The sequence below is a fragment of the Suricata suricatta genome, chromosome 9 (assembly GCF_006229205.1).
Source record: "Suricata suricatta isolate VVHF042 chromosome 9, meerkat_22Aug2017_6uvM2_HiC, whole genome shotgun sequence".
Classification (NCBI taxonomy): Eukaryota; Metazoa; Chordata; class Mammalia; order Carnivora; family Herpestidae; genus Suricata; species Suricata suricatta.
In genome coordinates, this window is record NC_043708.1 from 71995525 (window position 1) to 72014554 (window position 19030).

At 41.6% G+C, this 19030-nt stretch overlaps 2 protein-coding genes and 2 non-coding genes across 8 annotated transcripts in view; 3 read left to right on the forward strand and 1 right to left on the reverse strand.

Annotated features, from left to right (window-relative positions):
* Nucleotides 1-19030, forward strand: part of RNASE12 (ribonuclease A family member 12 (inactive)) — an 86393-nt gene that overhangs the window by 8738 nt on the left and 58625 nt on the right. The gene's annotated exons all lie outside the window — the stretch shown is intronic.
* Nucleotides 2466-2556, forward strand: TRNAY-GUA. The gene is given in 2 exon segments: nt 2466-2502; nt 2521-2556. It is a non-coding gene; the product is annotated as a tRNA-Tyr (tRNA).
* TRNAY-GUA lies at nt 3817-3907 on the forward strand. The gene is given in 2 exon segments: nt 3817-3853; nt 3872-3907. It is a non-coding gene; the product is annotated as a tRNA-Tyr (tRNA).
* On the reverse strand, nt 5815-17864 carry LOC115301405. 4 transcript variants are annotated; one of them, XR_003913107.1, is made up of 5 exons: nt 17818-17864; nt 16911-16965; nt 16478-16556; nt 15906-15989; nt 5815-6147 (listed from the first exon to the last, which is right to left on the reverse strand). XR_003913107.1 is itself a non-coding variant. In XM_029951253.1 (5 exons), the coding sequence occupies exons 1-5, from the start codon at nt 17801-17803 to the stop codon at nt 6115-6117; spliced, it is 321 nt and encodes a 106-aa protein (XP_029807113.1). In that variant the 5' UTR covers nt 17804-17805; the 3' UTR covers nt 5815-6114. The 4 variants fall into 4 exon arrangements, 2 of the variants coding, with proteins under 2 accessions (XP_029807113.1, XP_029807112.1); XM_029951253.1 differs by lacking the exons at nt 16478-16556; nt 17818-17864 and adding exons at nt 15112-15179; nt 17727-17805 and having other exon boundaries at nt 15906-15993; XM_029951252.1 differs by lacking the exons at nt 16478-16556; nt 17818-17864 and adding exons at nt 15112-15267; nt 17727-17805 and having other exon boundaries at nt 15906-15993.

Here is a 19030-nt window from a genome sequence, read left to right on the forward strand (position 1 = left end):
CTGTGTTAAAAACAAAAACAACAACCCTTGGATAAATCCCTAGTAGTGCTATTCCTGGGTTAAGTTCTAGTATTAATTTTTTGGGGAACATCCACATTGTTTTCCAGAGTAGTAGCACCTCAACACTAACATTTAAAATTGAAAGATCATGTGTCTTTTGAGGTGATATTTAATACATGAAGTACATAGAATTGCTTCTAAAATACTTTTGTAAAAACTCTAACCTGAACTTAATCAAGAATTAACTTTTTTCAAGAAATGAAAGAGCAGCATAAATTACAATGAAAGCATTCGATTTGTAAAAATGTACATTGTCCAAAACAACTAATTCAATTTCTTTATTATCTCACTGGCAGAGAGAGAAAAGAGGAGAGTCACAGAGACACCGAGAGAGACTGATCTGAAATAGAGATTTATAGACAAAGCAAACAAATATATGTGTAAAATTTGGTTCACTCTTGATTATATAAGAGCCTCTTTATGGGCCATTTTGAGAAAATCAGGGAAATTTCAATATGCACTATGTAATGTTACAAAAGAATAAATATTAATTTTGTTAGGTATAAATTTGTAGGTATGTAATAAATGTTCTTATGATTAGAGAACCATACTGAAATGTAAATGGTGATAATACATGATACCTAGATTTGTTTTATCATACTTCAGATAAAATAGAAGAGGGGACCCAGGCTGGTTCAGCTGGTAGAGCATAAGACTCTTGATCTCAGGATCATGAGTTCAAGCCCCACATCCAGTATGGAGCCTACTTTAAAAAAAGAAGAAGAAAAAGGGATAAAGTAGTAAAACCCTGAAGATCATTGAGTCTGGATAATGGTTATGATTATTGTATGTCACCATTTACTTCATGATAACATGAAGATAAAAATGAATTCCTTTAGACTTATGAAAAATTTACATTTTTATACTTAGTATTTACAAAAACCTGATGGGAAACATAAACTTCCACTTATGTAGGTAAAAACATTCTCATTCTCTAGAACCAATTAAGACTTACTATTCTATTTTTAGTGTCCAGATATGTATCCACAATGTGTAGGTGTTGTTCATTTTATATTTATCCTGCTCATCTATGATTGGACTATTTCATTGTGCAGATTAATTCCCATTAGTTCAGATTTCTGTTATTTTAACTATGTTTACCAAACTTTTCTTTGTACTTCCTACTAAAACTCCTGTAACATTAGGGTTAGATATTCAGGACTGACCACTCATTATATATTCTAAACCTTGTTATTTTTAATGTTTTGGGGAACAGTTCTCTTAGAGACCAGTAAGTCAGTATACATACATATGAATAAACATAAGCAAATAAATTAATTTTTCAATTAATATTCTTTATATTTGGGGACGGTATTATGTTGAATTAAGCACAGAATACAGAGAGTTCCCACGTATACCCTAACTGCCCTTCATCCGCTATTGTCTCCTATAATGATAACGTAGATTTTGCTGCAGTGGATGAGACAGTTTTGACGCTTTATTAATAATTAAAATCCATAGACACATTTTCATTATGGAAAAATACCTGGGCTCAAAATTGAAGCTTTCTCCCAACAGAATAAGAGAGGATTGCAGCACAGCCTGAGAGGACCAGAGCATGCAAAATACAAACCCTGCCTGGCTGACTCTTTTTGCCCTTACCACAGAGAGTAGTGCCGGCTCAAAGGCACTGCATCTCACCCGATCCTCGAAGATGCAGATACACCTGTCGCCCACTCAGGAGGTGACTACACACTCGCCCGAGGCAGGGGCACTTGAGAGTGGCTTGTTGTGCCCCTGGAGGACTTTTGCTGGATGGTTAGATGCCTTGGGAAGCGTGGGATCTGAAACATCCGAGAAAGACACGGAGCCAGGGCAAAGTAGTCCAACCAGGCTCACACCGGTGATCTCTGCCGTTTCGGTCTTGCCTTCGGTGCGTCTCCGGCAAGCCCACAGAACCGTGAGCTACTTCGGGGAGCAGGCGCTTCTGCCACAGAAATCCTGGTGGTTGGGCAGAGGTGGGGGGCCAAGTGCCCGCACTGGCAGCGACGCCGGTGTTTAGCGCCCGCCCCCCCAACCTTCACCCCCGCGTGCCCATGGGATAGGTTCTCCTTTCCCTTCCGCCGCAAGCCCTCCCCACCCGACCCACGCATCCGTTTCGCCAACGCCCCCCTTTCCTCCAGCTCTTTACAGCTTTCTGGCCCCAACGGACGGCTGTGGTCCCTCCACCGTCTCCTCCGCACCATAGTGAGGAACTCGGGGAAGGGTAATGACGCCACAGGTGTGGGCCCAGGTCGGGCGTCTTGAAAATCGCGGCCCCAGGATACCTGGCTGCTGTCACGTGGCAGCGTGTATTTGGTTTTCTTCAAAGGGAGCAGAATACAAGGCCAACTGCAGCTGGGGCGGTCCAGTCCTGGCCTCGTCATTTCCAGAAAGTGCCATGACTCAGCCTCGGCACCGTGCACCCTTCGATAGCTCAGCTGGTAGAGCGGAGGACTGTAGACTAGTCGCTATGTGGACATCCTTAGGTCGCTGGTTCGATTCCGGCTCGAAGGAGGTGCCTGGTCGTTTTGCTGGCCTCAAGAAAGCCTCCACTGGATAGTGTCAAACGCGTAGCAGGAAGGGCCAAAGCCAGGAAACACTTTCAGAACTCCTATACAGCTAGTGTGTCCTATCCCCCGGGAACACACCTGCACCTTCTTTCCTCAGTCCCCAGACCCGTGGCCTGCAGCGCGAAAACAGTCTGCCTTATCAAGGAGCCCTGACCAGCCAGCCCCGTCATCCCATGCCCTTTCCCCTTTTATGTACCCAGTGCTCTAGCTCCGGGATCTGCCACCACCATTTTTGCTAAGCATAGATCCCTGCCAAACAGGCACTGTCCAGGGCAAGCCCCGGACGCTGATAAGCACACAGGCCATCACACGGGTCGTGGATGACCACGGCACCTTCCTGAGAAACCACTCTCTCAGTATCTGTCTGCTCAGCTTCCTCCTAGATGGTCGCCGTCTCACTTCCGTCTAGCCCAATTTCAGACTCTTGAAATTGTCTTCTGGGCATCTCCGGGAAGCCCACAGAACCGTGAACTACTTTGGGGAGCAGCAGCCTCCACCACAGGAATCAGGTCGGGGGACAAATGTGGGGAACCAAGTGCCCACACTGGCAGCGATGCCGGGGCCCCGTGGCGTGGTCTCTGCGCCTGTCCCCAGAGCCTTTCCCCATCACTTCCCAGTAAGGCTCCCCGCGCCAAAAAGTGAGCCCCGAGGTCCTGGGGGCGCTGCGCGGCACGTGCATGGTGGGTGGGTGGCTTGGGGACGGGGCGGGGCGGGCACTTACAACCCGGGGGAGGCGCGGGCGCTGAGAGGCGGGGTTCCTCCAGGGGCCTCCACCTGAGCTTGAGGCCCTGCGTTTCGCGGCTGTCCCCCCCCTCCTTGGTGCCCATGGGATGGGTTCTTCTTTCCCTTCCGCCGCAAGCCCTCCCCACCCGACCCACGCATCCGTTTCGCCAACGCCCCCCTGTCCTCCAGCTCTTTACAGCTTTCTGGCCCAGACGGCTGGACTGCTGTACGACCCCCACCGTCTCCTCCCTACTCTGTTAAGAACTCAGGGAGGGGCAATGACTCCACAGGTGAGGGGCCCAGGTCCGGCGTCTTGAAAATCGCGGCCCCAGGACACCTGGCTGCCATCAGGTGGCAGCGTGTGTTTGGCTTTCTTCAAATGGAGCTTCTGACAAATGCAAGGCCAACTGCAGCTGGGGCGGTGCAGTCATGGCCTCGTCATTTCCAGAAAGAGCAATGACTCAGCCCCAGCGCCGTGCACCCTTCGATAGCTCAGCTGGTAGAGCGGAGGACTGTAGGCTGGAAGCTCTGTGGACATCCTTAGGTCGCTGGTTCGATTCCGGCTCGGAGGAGGTGTCTGGTATTTTTTTACCGGCTCTCATGAAGGCTGCCACGAGTGCTTAACGCCCAAGCCCGACTCCGCCTGGCCAAAGGTACTGGCAGGGTCAGGATCACAGCAAACAAGTTCTCACAGGCCAAACCCAGGAGAACTTTTCCGGAACTCCTGCACAGCTAGGTGTCGTTAAGGAACACTGCACCATCTTTCTGCAGTCCCCAGACCAGTGCCCTGCAGCGCAAAACAGTCCACCTTATTCCTGCTTTATGGGGCAGCCCTGACCAGCCACTTGCCACATCATCCAGGGCACTTTACACTTTCATGCACACACCACCTGCTCTCTGGATCTGCCATCAGCATCAATTTGCCCAAATAGACAGATTCCTGCCAAAGAGGTGGCCAAACAGGTGCTGCCCAGGGCAAGCCCTGGAGGCCCACAAGCACACAGGGGTCAGGGGACAATCCTGGTACCCTTCTTGAACACTCACCCTTTCATTCTCTGTATCTATGCATGGTGTATTCTATTCTTTTCTCTGGTTTTTTGTTTTGTTTTGTTTTGCTTCCCCATTCCAATGATGGATAAATATTTTGATCTACAAAGACAGAATTTGCTCGTCTTCCTGCTTAGCATAGTATTTGTACAGAATTGCCCTTGGAGAATTTTCAAGTAATTGCCAATTCTGAACTGCACCTTAGCTGACATTTGTCGGATGCAAATGTAATTTTGTCAATGCAGTTTGAGAGGGATGATTATAACTCTCAGTGGCCTATTTAGGTGGCTGTCTAGATTGTTGCTCCCGAAAGACAGAGGTTTTATTTGATTGCACTTTTTGCCTCTGGAATTTTGTGGCTCTTGTCGTAAGAGCAATGATCTCTCCTACTCTGTTTGCACCATTGGGCACACACAGGTGATCTATATGAGGATTTTATAGCTCTTTCTCAGCAAAGAGACCTCAGGTTTGAAGGTTACCATATGCAGAAACTAGCATTGTGGAATCAACAATGGACTCTCTGGCCTCTCTTTGACATCCTAGAATTCTACTTCTTTGTGCACTTGGTGAATGTTTCCACCATTGTATTTAGATTTTTTTTTCCTGTGTACTAAGAAATGTGTCCTGAGAACTATAAACCAAGGCAGGTATTCATCAATAAGGGATAGTAAGTCTTGTATCCTCTTCGCTCAAGAACCTAGGTCATGTTGGCTCAAAAAAGCTGTCACTCCTTAAGACTATGTTCAGGTTATGTTTTAGTCACAAACCCTTTAATAAACACCGAATCTCTCCTAGGTATTGTGATTGTGCCAGGGAAAGAGAGATCAAAATATAGGTCTTGCCCTAAATAGTTTAGTGTTTGTAGGGGACAGATAGATGGAAGCATATAGGTAAAATATAATGTCTTAAAAACTGCAATAGAGGTAAATAGAACATTCCATACAAATCTCAAACTAAAAGTAACCTTGGAAAATTTTAGTTCAGGATGGGATGGAGGTCACAGTAGGAAATGGGAGAGGTCTCCTGGTAGCACCAATGGCCTGGAGTCAGTGGACTTTTGAGTCTTCCTAGAGAAGGCACCATGGCTTTATCACTTGATCTATATATTATTCTACGAGAATGGCCAGCAGAAGAAAAATGGATAATGTTCCTCTACTTCAACATTCACTTCCACTCCCATTATCACTTTCTCTGCACATACATTTTTATCACTGCCTGGTCAGCTGGCAGATAAAGGTAGAAATACTGCTAATGTCAAGAGAGAAAAATCTTATGTTGAATGAAGGGTTTCCTTCTTTTTCAGATTTGACTAGAATAGGGAATTGGGAAATTAAGAAAAAAGAAAATCTAAAGAAATCTACAAAGTAACAGTACTGTGGACACCATTTGTAGGGTTTAAGATTCACCAACTGAAAATGAATGAACTCCTAGGTGTTTGTCCCTCTTATTTAGTGGGATGGCTTTTAATGACAATAGTTAGTCTGAAGTATCTTCTCCCCATTATCTTCTCTCTGGTCTCTCTTGTGAGGTGTGAAGGCTCATATACACCAGGCCCCGCCACCCTCCTTGTAGTTAACCTGATCAGGCGACCAGTCTTGGCCAGAGATAAGTGAGCATGAATGATAGAAATGTCCTCGTATGCCAACCCTGTGTCTCCTCCTCATCCTTGGAGATTGTGCGGGCCTCACACTGAGGAGCCTGGATCTCCAACCCACTGCTGCAGCCCACAGGACTATGAAATGAGTCGGAAATAAATCTTCACTGCCTAAAACCAAAGAAATGAATCTATAGGTATATTACTAGAAATAATAAACAATAATAGTCAAAGATTGCTTACATTCTTCTATGCCATCATCAACTAGTTAGAATGTTAAATTGATGGGGCACCTGAGTGGCTCAGTCAGTTGGGTATCTGACTTCGGCTCAGGTCATGATCTCACGGGTAATGGGTTTGAGCCCTGCATTGGGCTCTGTGCTGACAGCTCAGAGCCTGGAGCCTGCTTCAGATTCTGTGTCTTCCTCTCTCTCTGCCCCTCCCCTGCTCACACTCTGTCTCTCTCAAAAATAAACATTAAAGAAAAATATTACATTGAAAAAGATTACCTTTATAATAGCATCAAACAATGAAATGCCTAGAAACACATCTTTTAAAATGTGCAAAAATCTCCAAGCAGAAAATACAAAATATTATTGGAGAATTAAAGAAAAGCTACATAAAGGGAAAGACAGCCCATGTTTATGGACTAGAAAACTCAATACTATAAAAATGTCAAGTCTTTCAAAGTAATCTACAATCTTAAAATCCAATAAAAATTCTTCAATTGGACAGTGCAACTTGACAGTTCTAAAGAATATATGGGCATGCAAAGGGCCAAAACTAGTTTAATAGACTCTTGGAGAAAAACAGAGAAATAAGATAGTAATCATAATTATGAAGACACAGTTTAGTCAGAGTTAGTGATATAGGCACACATACCAATGGAACAGTACAGTTTAGAAAAACAAACGAATGGTTGGCTACTGATTTATGACAAAGATTATCTGCAGTGCAAGAGAGGAGGAAGGAACAGACTTTTCAATAAATGGTGACAGATCTTTCACCTAAGATGACAGGGGAAATGAATCTTGATTTAAATCACATATCACATGTAAAATGATAAATGACAAACCCAATTGTGAAATGTAAAATAGTAAAGCTTATTTTAAAAAACACAGGAGAATGTCTTGATGACTTTGAGATAGGCAAATATTTCTTAAACAAGACCTATAAAAACAAATATGAAGAGATAAGTCTGATAAATTGGGTGACATTAGAAATAAAATATTCTCATTTTAAAAATTCCATTAAAAATTTTTTCAAAACCACAAAATTCCATTGTGTGAATAGTCCTGCACAGAGTGGAGAATGTATTTGTATGTACAATAAAGGATTTACATCCCAAATATGTGAAGAATACTTACAAATTTATAAGAAAAACAACTGATAACCACTCCAAATGCTTTTTCCTTCAACAGTTTTTAAAGCAATATCCTTCCTGAAATAGTTTTTGATGATCTTTTATTCTATTAGAAAAAATAGGTTCTCTTAAAACTTACATATAATATGTCTATTTTCTGAGGTTTTAAATAAATCATTTAAAAAAACTTAAAATTTTTCTTTGAGATTTTATGTGAAATATTTAGCTTCTCCAGGAAAATAACTTTTAATATCTAAAGAAAAGGATATTGAAATCAATTTTTTCTTTAAAAATTTTATAACACTTTTATTTATTTTTGAGAGACAGAGCATTAAAGAGGGAGGGGCAAAGAGAGAGAGGGAGACACAGAATCCAAAGTAGGCTCCAGGCTCTGAACTGTCAGCATAGAGCCCAATGCAGGGCTCAAACCCATGGCCCATGAGATCATGACATGAGCCGAACTTAGACGTCCAACCAACTGAGCCACCCAAGCGTCCCTAAAGTCAATTGTTTTTAAAGACGGATGCATGCTCATGGCAAAAAAAAAAAAAAAAGAAGTGTGCTTTTATCACCTTCTCCCTAAGAGAACCAAACTATTTCACTATCTTTAATAAACTCTCACAGTATAGCTATTGAAAAACTTGAAATTACATGAATCACACTTTTCAACTATCATGGGGCCAAAGGTGTTCAGATTTTACATATTAAAGAACTACTTTATAGCTTTCAATAGCTCAAAAGCTCATAAGTGCTACTGTTTCTGGATAGTCAAAAATCAGAAGGAATTGCATAGTGTGCAGGGTATTATATGAGGTATTATATGAGTTATATGAGGTCATTAATATCCCATGCATAATTCAAGTATGATATTCTAAAGATAGGAAATTAAAAAAATAAATATCACTTTTACAATCCAATACATGACAATCATGTCTGGAAACTTAGTTTTTTGTCTACCTTTAATTTACATTGTTAGATATTGGAGCCTTAAGAACCTTTTAAAAAGTCAATTGACTTTTTTAGAGCAGTTTTAGGTTTACAGGAAAATTGCACAGAAATTACAAGTCACCATACTCCTCATGTGTCCCCTATTATTAAAATGTTGTATTCATGTAATACATTTTTATAATTGATGAACCAATATTGATACATTGATATATAACTAAAGTCTATAGTTTAGAGGTTACGCTTTATGTTGTATAGTTCTTGTATAGTTTTACAGATTTGAAAAATGCATAATTTCATGTATCCATCATTACAGTAACATACAGAACAGTTTACTGCTCCCAAAATGCCTTGTGCCCCACTTATTCATCCCTCCCCTCTAAACCTCTGTTTTGTTTTGTTTTTATAAAGATTTTTAAGTAATCTATATATAACCCAACATGGGGCTTGAACTCAAAACCCTGAGATCAAGGATCACGTGCTCTACTGACTGAGCCAACCAGGAATCATAACCACTAATGTTTTTACTTTCCCAATAGTTTTGCCTTTTCTAGAATATCATAGTGTTGGAATTACACAGTCTCCGTTTTAGACTAGTTTCCTTTACTTAGCAGTATGCATTTAAGTTTCCCTCCATGTTTTTTTATGGCTTGATAGCTCACTTCTTTTTTAGCACTGAAGGGATTTATCTGGATGATTCCCAGTTTATTTATCCCTTCACCTACTGAAGGATATCTTGGTGGATTCTAAGTTTTGGCAGTTATGCATAAAGCTACTATAAATATTCATATGCAGATTTTTGTGTAGTCATAATTTTCAACTCATTTGGGTAAATACATAGGAGGATGATTGCTGGATCATATGGTGAGTCTGGGTTGAGCTGTGTAAGAAACTGACAAACTGTCTTCCAACGTGGCTGTATATTTTTGATTCCTGTCAGCAATGAATGAGAGTTCCTATTATTGCTCATTCTTGTCAGCATTTGGTGTTGTCAGTGTTTTGGATTTCAGCCATTCTCATAGGTAGGTAGCGGTATCTCATTGTTTTAATTTGGAATTCCTAATGATACGTGATGCTTTTCCATATGCTTATTTTCCATCTTCTTTGGTGAGATGTTTGTTCATATCTTTTACCCATTTTAAAAACTAGGCTGCTTGTTATTTTATGGTTGAGTTTTAAGAGTTCATTTTATAGTTTGGATACATGTTCTTTACCACACACAGTTCTGCAAATATTTGCGCCTAGTCCATGGCTTATGTTTTCATCCTTGTAACAGTGTCTTTCACAGAGCTGAAGCTTTCAATTTTCATGAAGTCCACTGTAGCAATATTTTCTTCATAGTCTGCTTTCGGTGTTGTCTTAAAAGAGTCAGTGTCAAATGCAAGGTAATTTGGATTTTTTCCTATGCTATCTTCTAGAAATTTTATTTTGCATTTTACATTTAGGTCTATGATCTATTCTGAGTTACTTTTTGAGAAAGGTGTAAGGTCTGTGTCTAGATCCTTTTTTTTTCTTTCAGTACGTGGATGTCTAGTTGTTTGAGTACCATTTATTGAAAAGACTATTCCCTTTCCCTCTGTCTCTCTCTTTTAAGTTTATTTATTTATATTTTTAGTGATCTCTACACCCAACGATGATCCCAAGATCAAGAATTGCATGCCCTACCGACTGAGCCAGACAGGCACCCCAAGACTATCCCCCTTTCTCCACTGAATTGCCCTTGCTACTTCTTCAAAGTAGCCTTCATCTAATCTTATATTTATGTAGGTCTATTTCTGAGTTTTCTATTCTAATCCATTGATCTGTTGTCTATTCTTTTGCCAATCCCGTTAGTGTGTTGATGGCTGTGGCTGTGTAGTAAGTCTTGAAGTTGGGTAGTGTCTGTCTTCCAACATTGTTCTTCAGTATCATGTGAATTGTGGGCCTTTCCATATAAACTTTAAGTTTGTTGATACCACAAAATTTGCTGGGATTTTTATTGGGATTGTGTTGATTCTATAGAAGAACTGACATCTTAACAATATTGAGTCTTCCTACCCATGTACATAGAATATCTCTCCTTTTATTTAGTTCTTCTTTGATTTTTTTCATCAGCATTTTGTAGTTTTCCTCATATAGGTCCTATACATATTTTGTTAGTCTTTTGCTTTTTCTCTCTAGCTCACCTCTCTGAGATCAGCTGCCATGGCTCTTTTCTCCCACAAACCAACTCTCCACAATTCCTACATTCCATGGATGATTTTTTTCTGTTTGTAGACATATAGCTTTTTCTCTAAGACTTCCAGTCAATTTCTTGGGTGTGCAGAATGATTTGATATTTATCTAGCTGTTTGGAGAGGAGGCAAGTTTAAGGTTGCCCTATTCTTTCTCCATCTTAACCCTCTTCCCTATACATATTTTGTTAGGATTATACCTAAAGATTTTTTTTGTTGTGCTAATATAAATGGTACTGTGTTTTAAATTTCTTTATTTGTTTTTAAATTCCTTTGTAATGTTTTATTATTATTTATTTTTGAAAGCAAGAGTGTGAGCAGGGGCAGAGAGAGAGAGGGAGACACAGAATCAGAAGCAGGCTCTGAGCTGTTAGCACAGAGCTTGACTTGAGACTCACCAACTGAACCAAAGTCTGCCGCTGTACCAACTGAGACACCCAGGTGTCCCTTAAATTTCAAATTCCAACTATTCCTATATACTAGCTGGCATAGAGGAAAGGAATTGACTTACGTATTAAGCTTGTATCCTGTAATCTTGTTATAATTGCTTATTAGTTACAAGAGGAGGTTTTTTTTTGGTCCATTTGGGAATTTCTATATAAACAATTATAACATCTGTGAACAGAGACAGTTTTATTTCTTCCTTCTCTATCTGTTTACAGTTATTTTCTTGTCTGATGGCATTAGCTAGGACTTCCAGTATGACGTTGAATAGAAGTGATGAAAGAGGATACCATTATTTTTTGTTCTTTATGCTAGGGGGAAGCATCTAGTTCCTCATGGTTAAGTATGATCTTAGCTATAGTTTTTTTGTAGATATTCTTTATCAAATTGACAAAGTTTCCCTCTATTCCTAGTTTACTGAGTGCTTTTTATCATGAATGAATGTTGGATATGTCAGATGTTTTTTCTATATCAACTGATATGATTATATGATTTTTTCCTCTTTAGCCTGTTGATGGATTACATTAATTGGTTTTTTAAATGTTAAACCTTCATATCCATAATAAATCCCACTTGGTCATGGTGTAAAATCCATTTTGGATTTGATTGGATAATTGCGTTGGAGATTTTTGTATATGTGTTCATGAGAGATATTGGTCTGTAATTTCCCTTTATTGTTTTTGACTGGTTTTCATATTAGAGTAATTTAGGCTTCATGGAATGACTAGGAAGTGTTCTTTCTCCTTCTGTTTACTATAAGAGATTGTAGAAAAGAGATTCTTTCTTAAATATCTAATAGAACTCACTAGTGAAACCATTCAGGCATGGTGATTTTTTTTTAGAAAGTTATAAATTCTTGATTAAATTTTCTTTAATAAAGAAAGGCCTCTTCACATGACCTACTTCTCCTTGTGTGCGTTTTGGTAAAATGTGTCTTTTAAGGATTTGGTCTATTTCGCCTAGGTTATCAGATTTATAGACATAGAGTTGTTAATAATATTCCCTTATTATCCTTTTAATGTCCATGAGATCAGTAGTGACTACCTCTATTTCATTCTCATATTTATAATTTGTCTTTTCTATTTCTTTGTTTCTAGTGATTTGTATCTTTTCAAATTATATTTCATTAAATAGGCTAGCTTATTTAGAGATTTATAAATGTTACCGATCTTTTCAAAGAACCAGCCTTTGTTTTCACTGGTTTTCCCTACTAGTTTCCTGTTTATAATTTCATTGATATTTGCCCTAATTATTATTATTTCTTTTCTTCTGTTTATTTGGATCTAATTTCCTCTTCTTCTTCTAATTTCCTAAGATGGAAGCCTAGATACTGATTTTAGATTTTCTTCTTTCCTCATATATGTATTCAATGTATTAAATTTTCCCCTAGTCATTGCTTTTGCTGCATCCAACATATTTTGACAAGCTGTTTTCATTTTAATTTAGTTAAAAATATTTTATTGATTTATTTTTTTAGAGAGAGAGTATGAGCAGGGGAGAGGGGCAAAGGGAGAAAGATTCTTAAGCAGGCTCCATGCTCAATGAAGAACCTGATGCTGGGCTTGATCTCACAACCCTAGGATCATGACCTGAGTCAGAATCAAGGGTTGGACATTCAACTGACTGAGCCTCTCAGGCTCCCTTAGTACAAACTATTTTAAAACGTCCTTTCATGTTTCTTTTTTGACCTATGAGTTACATATAAGTATGTTGTTCAATCTACAAATATTTGGGGATTTTCCAGCTATGTTTGTGTTATTGATTTCTGGTTTAATTCCATTGTAGTCTGAGGGAATTATATAGTTTCTGTTCTCTAGAAATTGTTAACATGTATTTTATGGCCCAGACTGTGGCCCACCAAAATCAGCTTATATCAGTACAGCAAGGAGAGAGAACTTGAATATTTTTTTCTAGCCAAAATCCTACATTGCAAAATCCTCTTCAGTAAGGAAGGCACTTACTCCACTTTACCAAACCCAGCAGGAAGGTGTTAAGAAGCTTAAAGTATCTGGCAGTTTATGCACAATTCAGCCCTGACTCCTGAGCACACAGCCTCTTTACTGGCACCATTTGGGAGAGGTGCTAAAATGAGATTCAGAACACCTTAGAATGGAGGAAACCCAACTCGGATACTTGCCCACCATATGCAAATAATTACAACTCCAGATTTAGAGTACAGAGAGACAGCTTGGTCTGAAAGAAGCCCTGGCCTGTCAGGCAAGAACTCCTACAGGAAACTGGGAATCAGCAGGCCACAGCCATTACTCTCCTTCTAGGAATGTAAGACCTCTGTGGTGACAACCTTGTAAGTCTCGATGGGACAGACTGCTTTGAGCCAATCAAACCTTCCCCTAGAGTCCCAACTAGGCACACCCACCTGGATTCCTCCATGGTGGCTTAGGGAACATACAGAAAGAAGAGTTTTTACTCTTCTATTATAGTTCCTATGTGGGAGGCTAAGGAGGCTGGACCATGGTGGTCTCTGGGGAATCAAAGAGAAGGCATCCACACGTTCATGAAAGAAATGACTCTCCCTTGGTGGAATATTCACAAACATTGTTGCTCCAGAATGTGAAGGCTTCTGGTAAGGGAGGGGGGCTTCTTGCTCCTGTCAGGTGTGATTGGTGGAGAACATGGGTCTGATGTGGTCTTAAGAAGCTGAGGCCTCAGTGACCAGCAAAGTGGATTCAAGAATAAATAATAGTGAAAGCAATGCCAAAAAGTGGAAGAAAGGGTGGGTGGGATCGAGAGTGTGTGGGCAGATGATCTGATATCCAGAAGGAGCCCACCAATTTCTGTCCCTCTGGGTTTATGGTCAATAATTCTGGTATTGAAAATGAATGGGCCCAAATCAAATCCTGGGCCAGCATAGTTTTAACACTGGAAAAAAAAAACACACACACACAACAAACCCAGAAAGAGAAGGCCACACTGGAGAAACACTGTTTCTCAGAGGCCTTTGGCTTATGGGTTTGGAGGGGCTAAGAGAGCCTGCTGTGCCCTCCTGAAGAAGGCAGCACTGGAGGCCTCAGAGGAACCACTACTGGTCCATCGGTTTCTGGTGTGACTGGCGGGATCAGTAGAAGCCCTTAAAAGTAATTAATACAGCAGCTTTTCCAGATGGTCATTGATCTGGGAATGTTTCTTACTTGGAATGCCTTAAGACCCCGGTTTAAACCCCAGGACATTTGCATAAGTTCTTCTGGACCAAATAAAAAAATCCTAACACCATTGGCCTCTCCTCTTACAAGTCCAAATTGCCATCCCAATCATGCCATTAAACCTGGACCTACTGCAAGAAGCAGACACCTCGAGCAGAAAATTAAGTAGCTGAAGAACCTTCAGTGTAGTCGCAGAATTGCAGTGGGGCTCTGACAAGGGGCTGACTCTGGCAAATACCTCTCCTATTTCTTCAGAGCAGAGACTCCTTTTCTTGTTCATTTTCACCAAGTCAAACAATAAGCTTAAAAGAGAGGAAGCAGCACTTGGCAGAGACTATTGAGAAGAGATGGCTGCAATTATATGCCCTTCCAGGGGGCCACCTTAGGCAAAGGTGACCTTAGCCTTGAGCCTACAGAGTTCTCAGCCTCATCTGGATCTTTTTCACCACTGTAGTTCTTCAAATCCAGAGTTGCTCTCAGAAAAAAAAGAGCTGTTCCTTTCCTTTGTGAGTGGCTGATGGTCATAGCATTAGATCAGGCATCGAAGGAAGTGGCCTGGTGGGACCCACAGGGCATAGGTGACTGTGGCACTCTAGGAGAGCATGGAGATTTCTCCAGGCATCCTTTCCAAACAAGGTTCCTGCCTGTGGTGAACAAAGAATTTTCCAAACACTGAGCATGTGCCTTTCAACAGCTCAGCTAGTGGAGTGGAGGACTTTAGTTTGATCTCTGTATGAATCCTTAGGTCACTGGTTTGATTCCCACCAGAAGGAACATGTATAAACTTGTTCTTTGCAAATGGGGCTACCCTGTAGTTGTGCTTTTAAATTAGAACTGGAACCAGACCGGAGCCAATGAGCTGTTGGCAAAGTTTTGCTATTCTCAGCAGCGTGAATGAGTGGATTTGGGGGTCTGGCTGGAAGCACAGACAACTCTAAACCAGGTAAGAATGGATGAGGGAGATGGAGAGGAAGGATTTGGGTCAGTACAGCAAAATTAATATACATACCACTGGCTGGGATGTGGGAGGAAGAGGAGAGAATCCAGCGAAAGGACCTGGTCCAGACGCTGGTGCGGCTGTTCATGAAGGTGGAGAACAAGTGAGGAGGAACAGGTTTCTGAGAGGGTGCTCTGTTCGGCTCAGGACAAGATAAGTCTGCAAAATCTGAGGAACCAGTGGGTGAGGTGTCCCTGGGGGTTTAGAATTCGGGGTGGGGAGTTGAGACTGGAAATAGTGGTTTGAAGTCATCAGCATTGGTGGGAGTGAGGGGTGCGGATGAGTTGCTAGATTTAACAAATAAAGCTACAGGACACCCCTTAAATGAATGTCAGATAAATATTTCATGAGACATACTTATGTTTGAAAATTACATACTGTTCTAAAACTCAACAGGGCATCTTGTATTTTATCTGCAACCTTAAGGGAGGGTTGGTTGTGGTTTGGCCTGGTAGGGGTTGTTCCCAGACAGAACATAGAGAGAGTGAAAAAGGCAAAGCCGCAGAGATCACCCACATTTTAAAGGGTGGGAGAGAGACACAAAAATGCGTGAAAGGATTGGGGATGGGCCACCACAGTCATATGTTCCAAAAACCAAAAGGAATTCCTGTGATGTGAGCATTGACAGTTCCTGGAAACTGTGACCAGATTATTTTCATCAAAGATCTTACTTCAGATGTCAGGGTATGGCAGCTTGAAGAGAAGAGTGCGAAGTTGTAGCCAGCTCTTTCCAGGAGCTTGGCAGTGAAGAAGAGAGCCTGGTCTGGGCATCCCTCCAAACATCTCCAAATACTCAGAATCCTCACCTTCTTCAAAGAGTCCTGGGACAAAGGCTGGTTTCCTTTCCAGGAGTGTGAGGCTTGGTTCAGACTTCTCCTGCTGGCTCAGAACTGTCTGACATTTGCACCATCAGCAAAGGCAAAAATCTTAGTATCAGTCCTAAAAAGAACACTGGAGCTAAGGCAGTTCAAGAGAGGGACAGATTCCTCCAAGGAGTAATGAGCACTCCTTTTTGGCAAAGCTCAGGAAAAAGAGATGGGTACTATAAAAGCCAACAAGGGGACATCAACTGAAATTTAAGGAATTCTTAAAGGCCAAGGGCAGGGTAGCAGTTCACTTGGAGTAGCTTGGGGCCCAGATACAAGGGGAGACTGCACTCACTAGTATGATAGAAAAGATAGGCTTCAGTAGGTAAAAAGGGAGAGGTTAGGGGAAAAAGCAGCTATTTTAGAGCATTTCTTCTGACCTTGAGCAAACTCCCTCAGGTGGAAAGTTCCTCTTGAGAATGTAACAGACACCACCTACTCCCTCTCAGATTCCCTCTCAGGTATCTGACAATCTTAATACCTAACTAAAATAAGTAAACCATGAAACTTACGTTATAGGAGGGACTGTATGACACAGTCTGACTCCTCACACAATGGAATGGAGTCAACTGGGAACGGACAACCCAGCACCTAGAGTAATCAAGCCAATGAGGGAACCTGAGAAGGAATGAGGGGGAAGGGGGAGGTGGAGCAACCAGAACCTTATAAAACAAGGACCCCTGCCTATAGTAAGGGGCATTCAAAAGTGAATGTAAAGAGAGCTTTCATACTATTCTTACTTTCTAATCTTATCCTCTAATACACTTTTGCCTGCTGCTCATTTTATTTTGTGTCCACTTATTCATTCATAAAGCTGAGAGAAAATGAATATGGGATATTGAGGTAAATAATCCTGCAACACTAGCAGAATTGTTTCCATTGGCCTCCCCTGGGTTCTCAAAGTTTCTAAAGATTGAGGGCACAGTAGGTATCTGGAGCACTTACTAGTAGTTCACGTGTGCTGGGGGGGGGGCGGCAAACATGCAGCCCCCTTTTTCTCCTATAAAGAAAAAGCCTTAAGTCAGTAGGGGAGAGGAGGCACCAAGCCCCTGCACCCTCAAGGCACAGACAAGGATACTTAGCTTCTGGGGAAGGAGGAAGAGCAAAGCCCCTCTGTCTCTGAGGGAAGGGTTAGGTAGACCCCCTGCTGCCGAGGGAAGCAAGCAAAAAACCCTGGGTGAGGGGTGAGGGGAATAGCAGGACGCTGGAGCCCAAGACTATACAGATTGGGGAGATCCATTACAGCTGTTGGAGGGGCTGGAATCTCCCACTCAAGATCAACCACAGAAAAACAGCAGAGTCTGCCCAAAGGGGTAAAACACCAAGTCACCACTAAGTCTTTGACAGGTGTACGAGGCGCCATGACTGAGGTGACCCATTCCTGGCAGCTTCACATTGCCAAGCGCCACACTGGAATCCTCAGGATCACACTGTGTCTCCTGACCTGGACCAACCGCAAAGTGAGGGCTCTGGAGGGCAGGCTTCAGGGTCATCGCAGAGCCACCGCCCCAAGCCCGAAGCCCAAACTTGCCCTTGGCAGATGGTTCCTCTGAGCGTCAGATGAAGAACTCTCCGCACACTCCTGAACGGGCCCTGACCCCATCAGGTCGCAGCGCTTTTGCTATTAAACACAAGTTGTGCGGAGTTGGGGGGAGGGGAGCGCCTAACCCCTGAGGGAAGACCGCCAAGGTCAAGGTTCCCTGCGCCTCTCAAAGGGAGCCTAGATACTGGAGATCCCCAAAACCAAGGCGAGAACAATACCAGCGAAAGAAGAAGGCAGAGAAGTAGGACGGAGAAGGAGCTCCCACCTCCTCGCCAAAGGAGAGCGAGCTCCTCATAGGCGCTGACTCACCGTGAGAGACCTGGGCTCCCTTCTCCTGCGGAGGCAAAGGCCAAGGCGAGGGCCGGTGCCTAGGAACCAGCGATTGTGTCGCACTTTGACGCAGGCTGTGATGCAGGCCTCAAACCCAGAAATTATGATAACAAGAGACAATTGTTTACCCAACTGAGCCACCCCGGCACCAGAACCAGAAAAGAACTCATTTCCAAAATCACCTAACACACAGGAACTAAGCAACAGGAGAAAACAAACAAGCAAACAAACAAACCCTTAAACCTAGTAGGCCCTTACTTATTGGAGTTTTCTACTAAATAATACAAAATCACTTTTTTCCTTGCAAAAGGAAAAAAATACCCATAACCTTAAAATCAGAGACATAACTGTTGAAATAAAACTCTCAGTTAACTGGTGGATTACACACACACACAGAGTATTAATAACTGTAAATAAACATCTCGAGATGTTACCCAAAATTCAACAGGGATGAGGAAATGAAAACTATGTAAGAAAAAATATCCTAGAGAAGAAAGCAGAATGAATACTTGAAGAGATAATATGTGATGAATTCAAAGAACTGATGAGAATTGAATTTCAAACATAGGAGATACATTGTTGACCATGCAGGAATTAGGAAAAAAAAAATCTAAACATGGATGTGTTATACTGAAATCTTGCATATCAATGGCAAAGAGAAGAGCTTGTAAGTAGCTGTAAAGGGTAACAAAACATTCTCTGACTTCCCAGTACTATCAATAATAGAAATTTGAAGACAGTGTTGAGAGAAAATAATTCTTAGATTTATGTGTGCAGAAAAATTATCAAAACCAAGGGTAAAATAGACATTTTCTAATAAAAACTGAGAGGGTTCATGATCAACGTGTCTTTATTAAAGGAACAACCAAAACATGTAATGAATATGAGCCTTGAAAGAGAGACTGAGATCCAAAAAGAAAGGTTAACAAAGAAATTGATTTAAAAAAAAAAAGACATAAATCTATATCCACTCCCTCCTGAAGCCCCACTAAAACCATAGCATGGAAATGGAAACAGTAGCCACACAATTTCAGAAGAAGAAAAGCAGATAATTCAGCAGTGGCTGACATGAAAGGTTGGTCAGAAAAGATGAATTCTATTCAAGCAGTGAGAAAAACCAACAATCAATTCAGTTTATTCCAGAGTCCCTCTACATTTTTGGAAGTGGAGTGAGTGGAAGGCTAAATTAAGA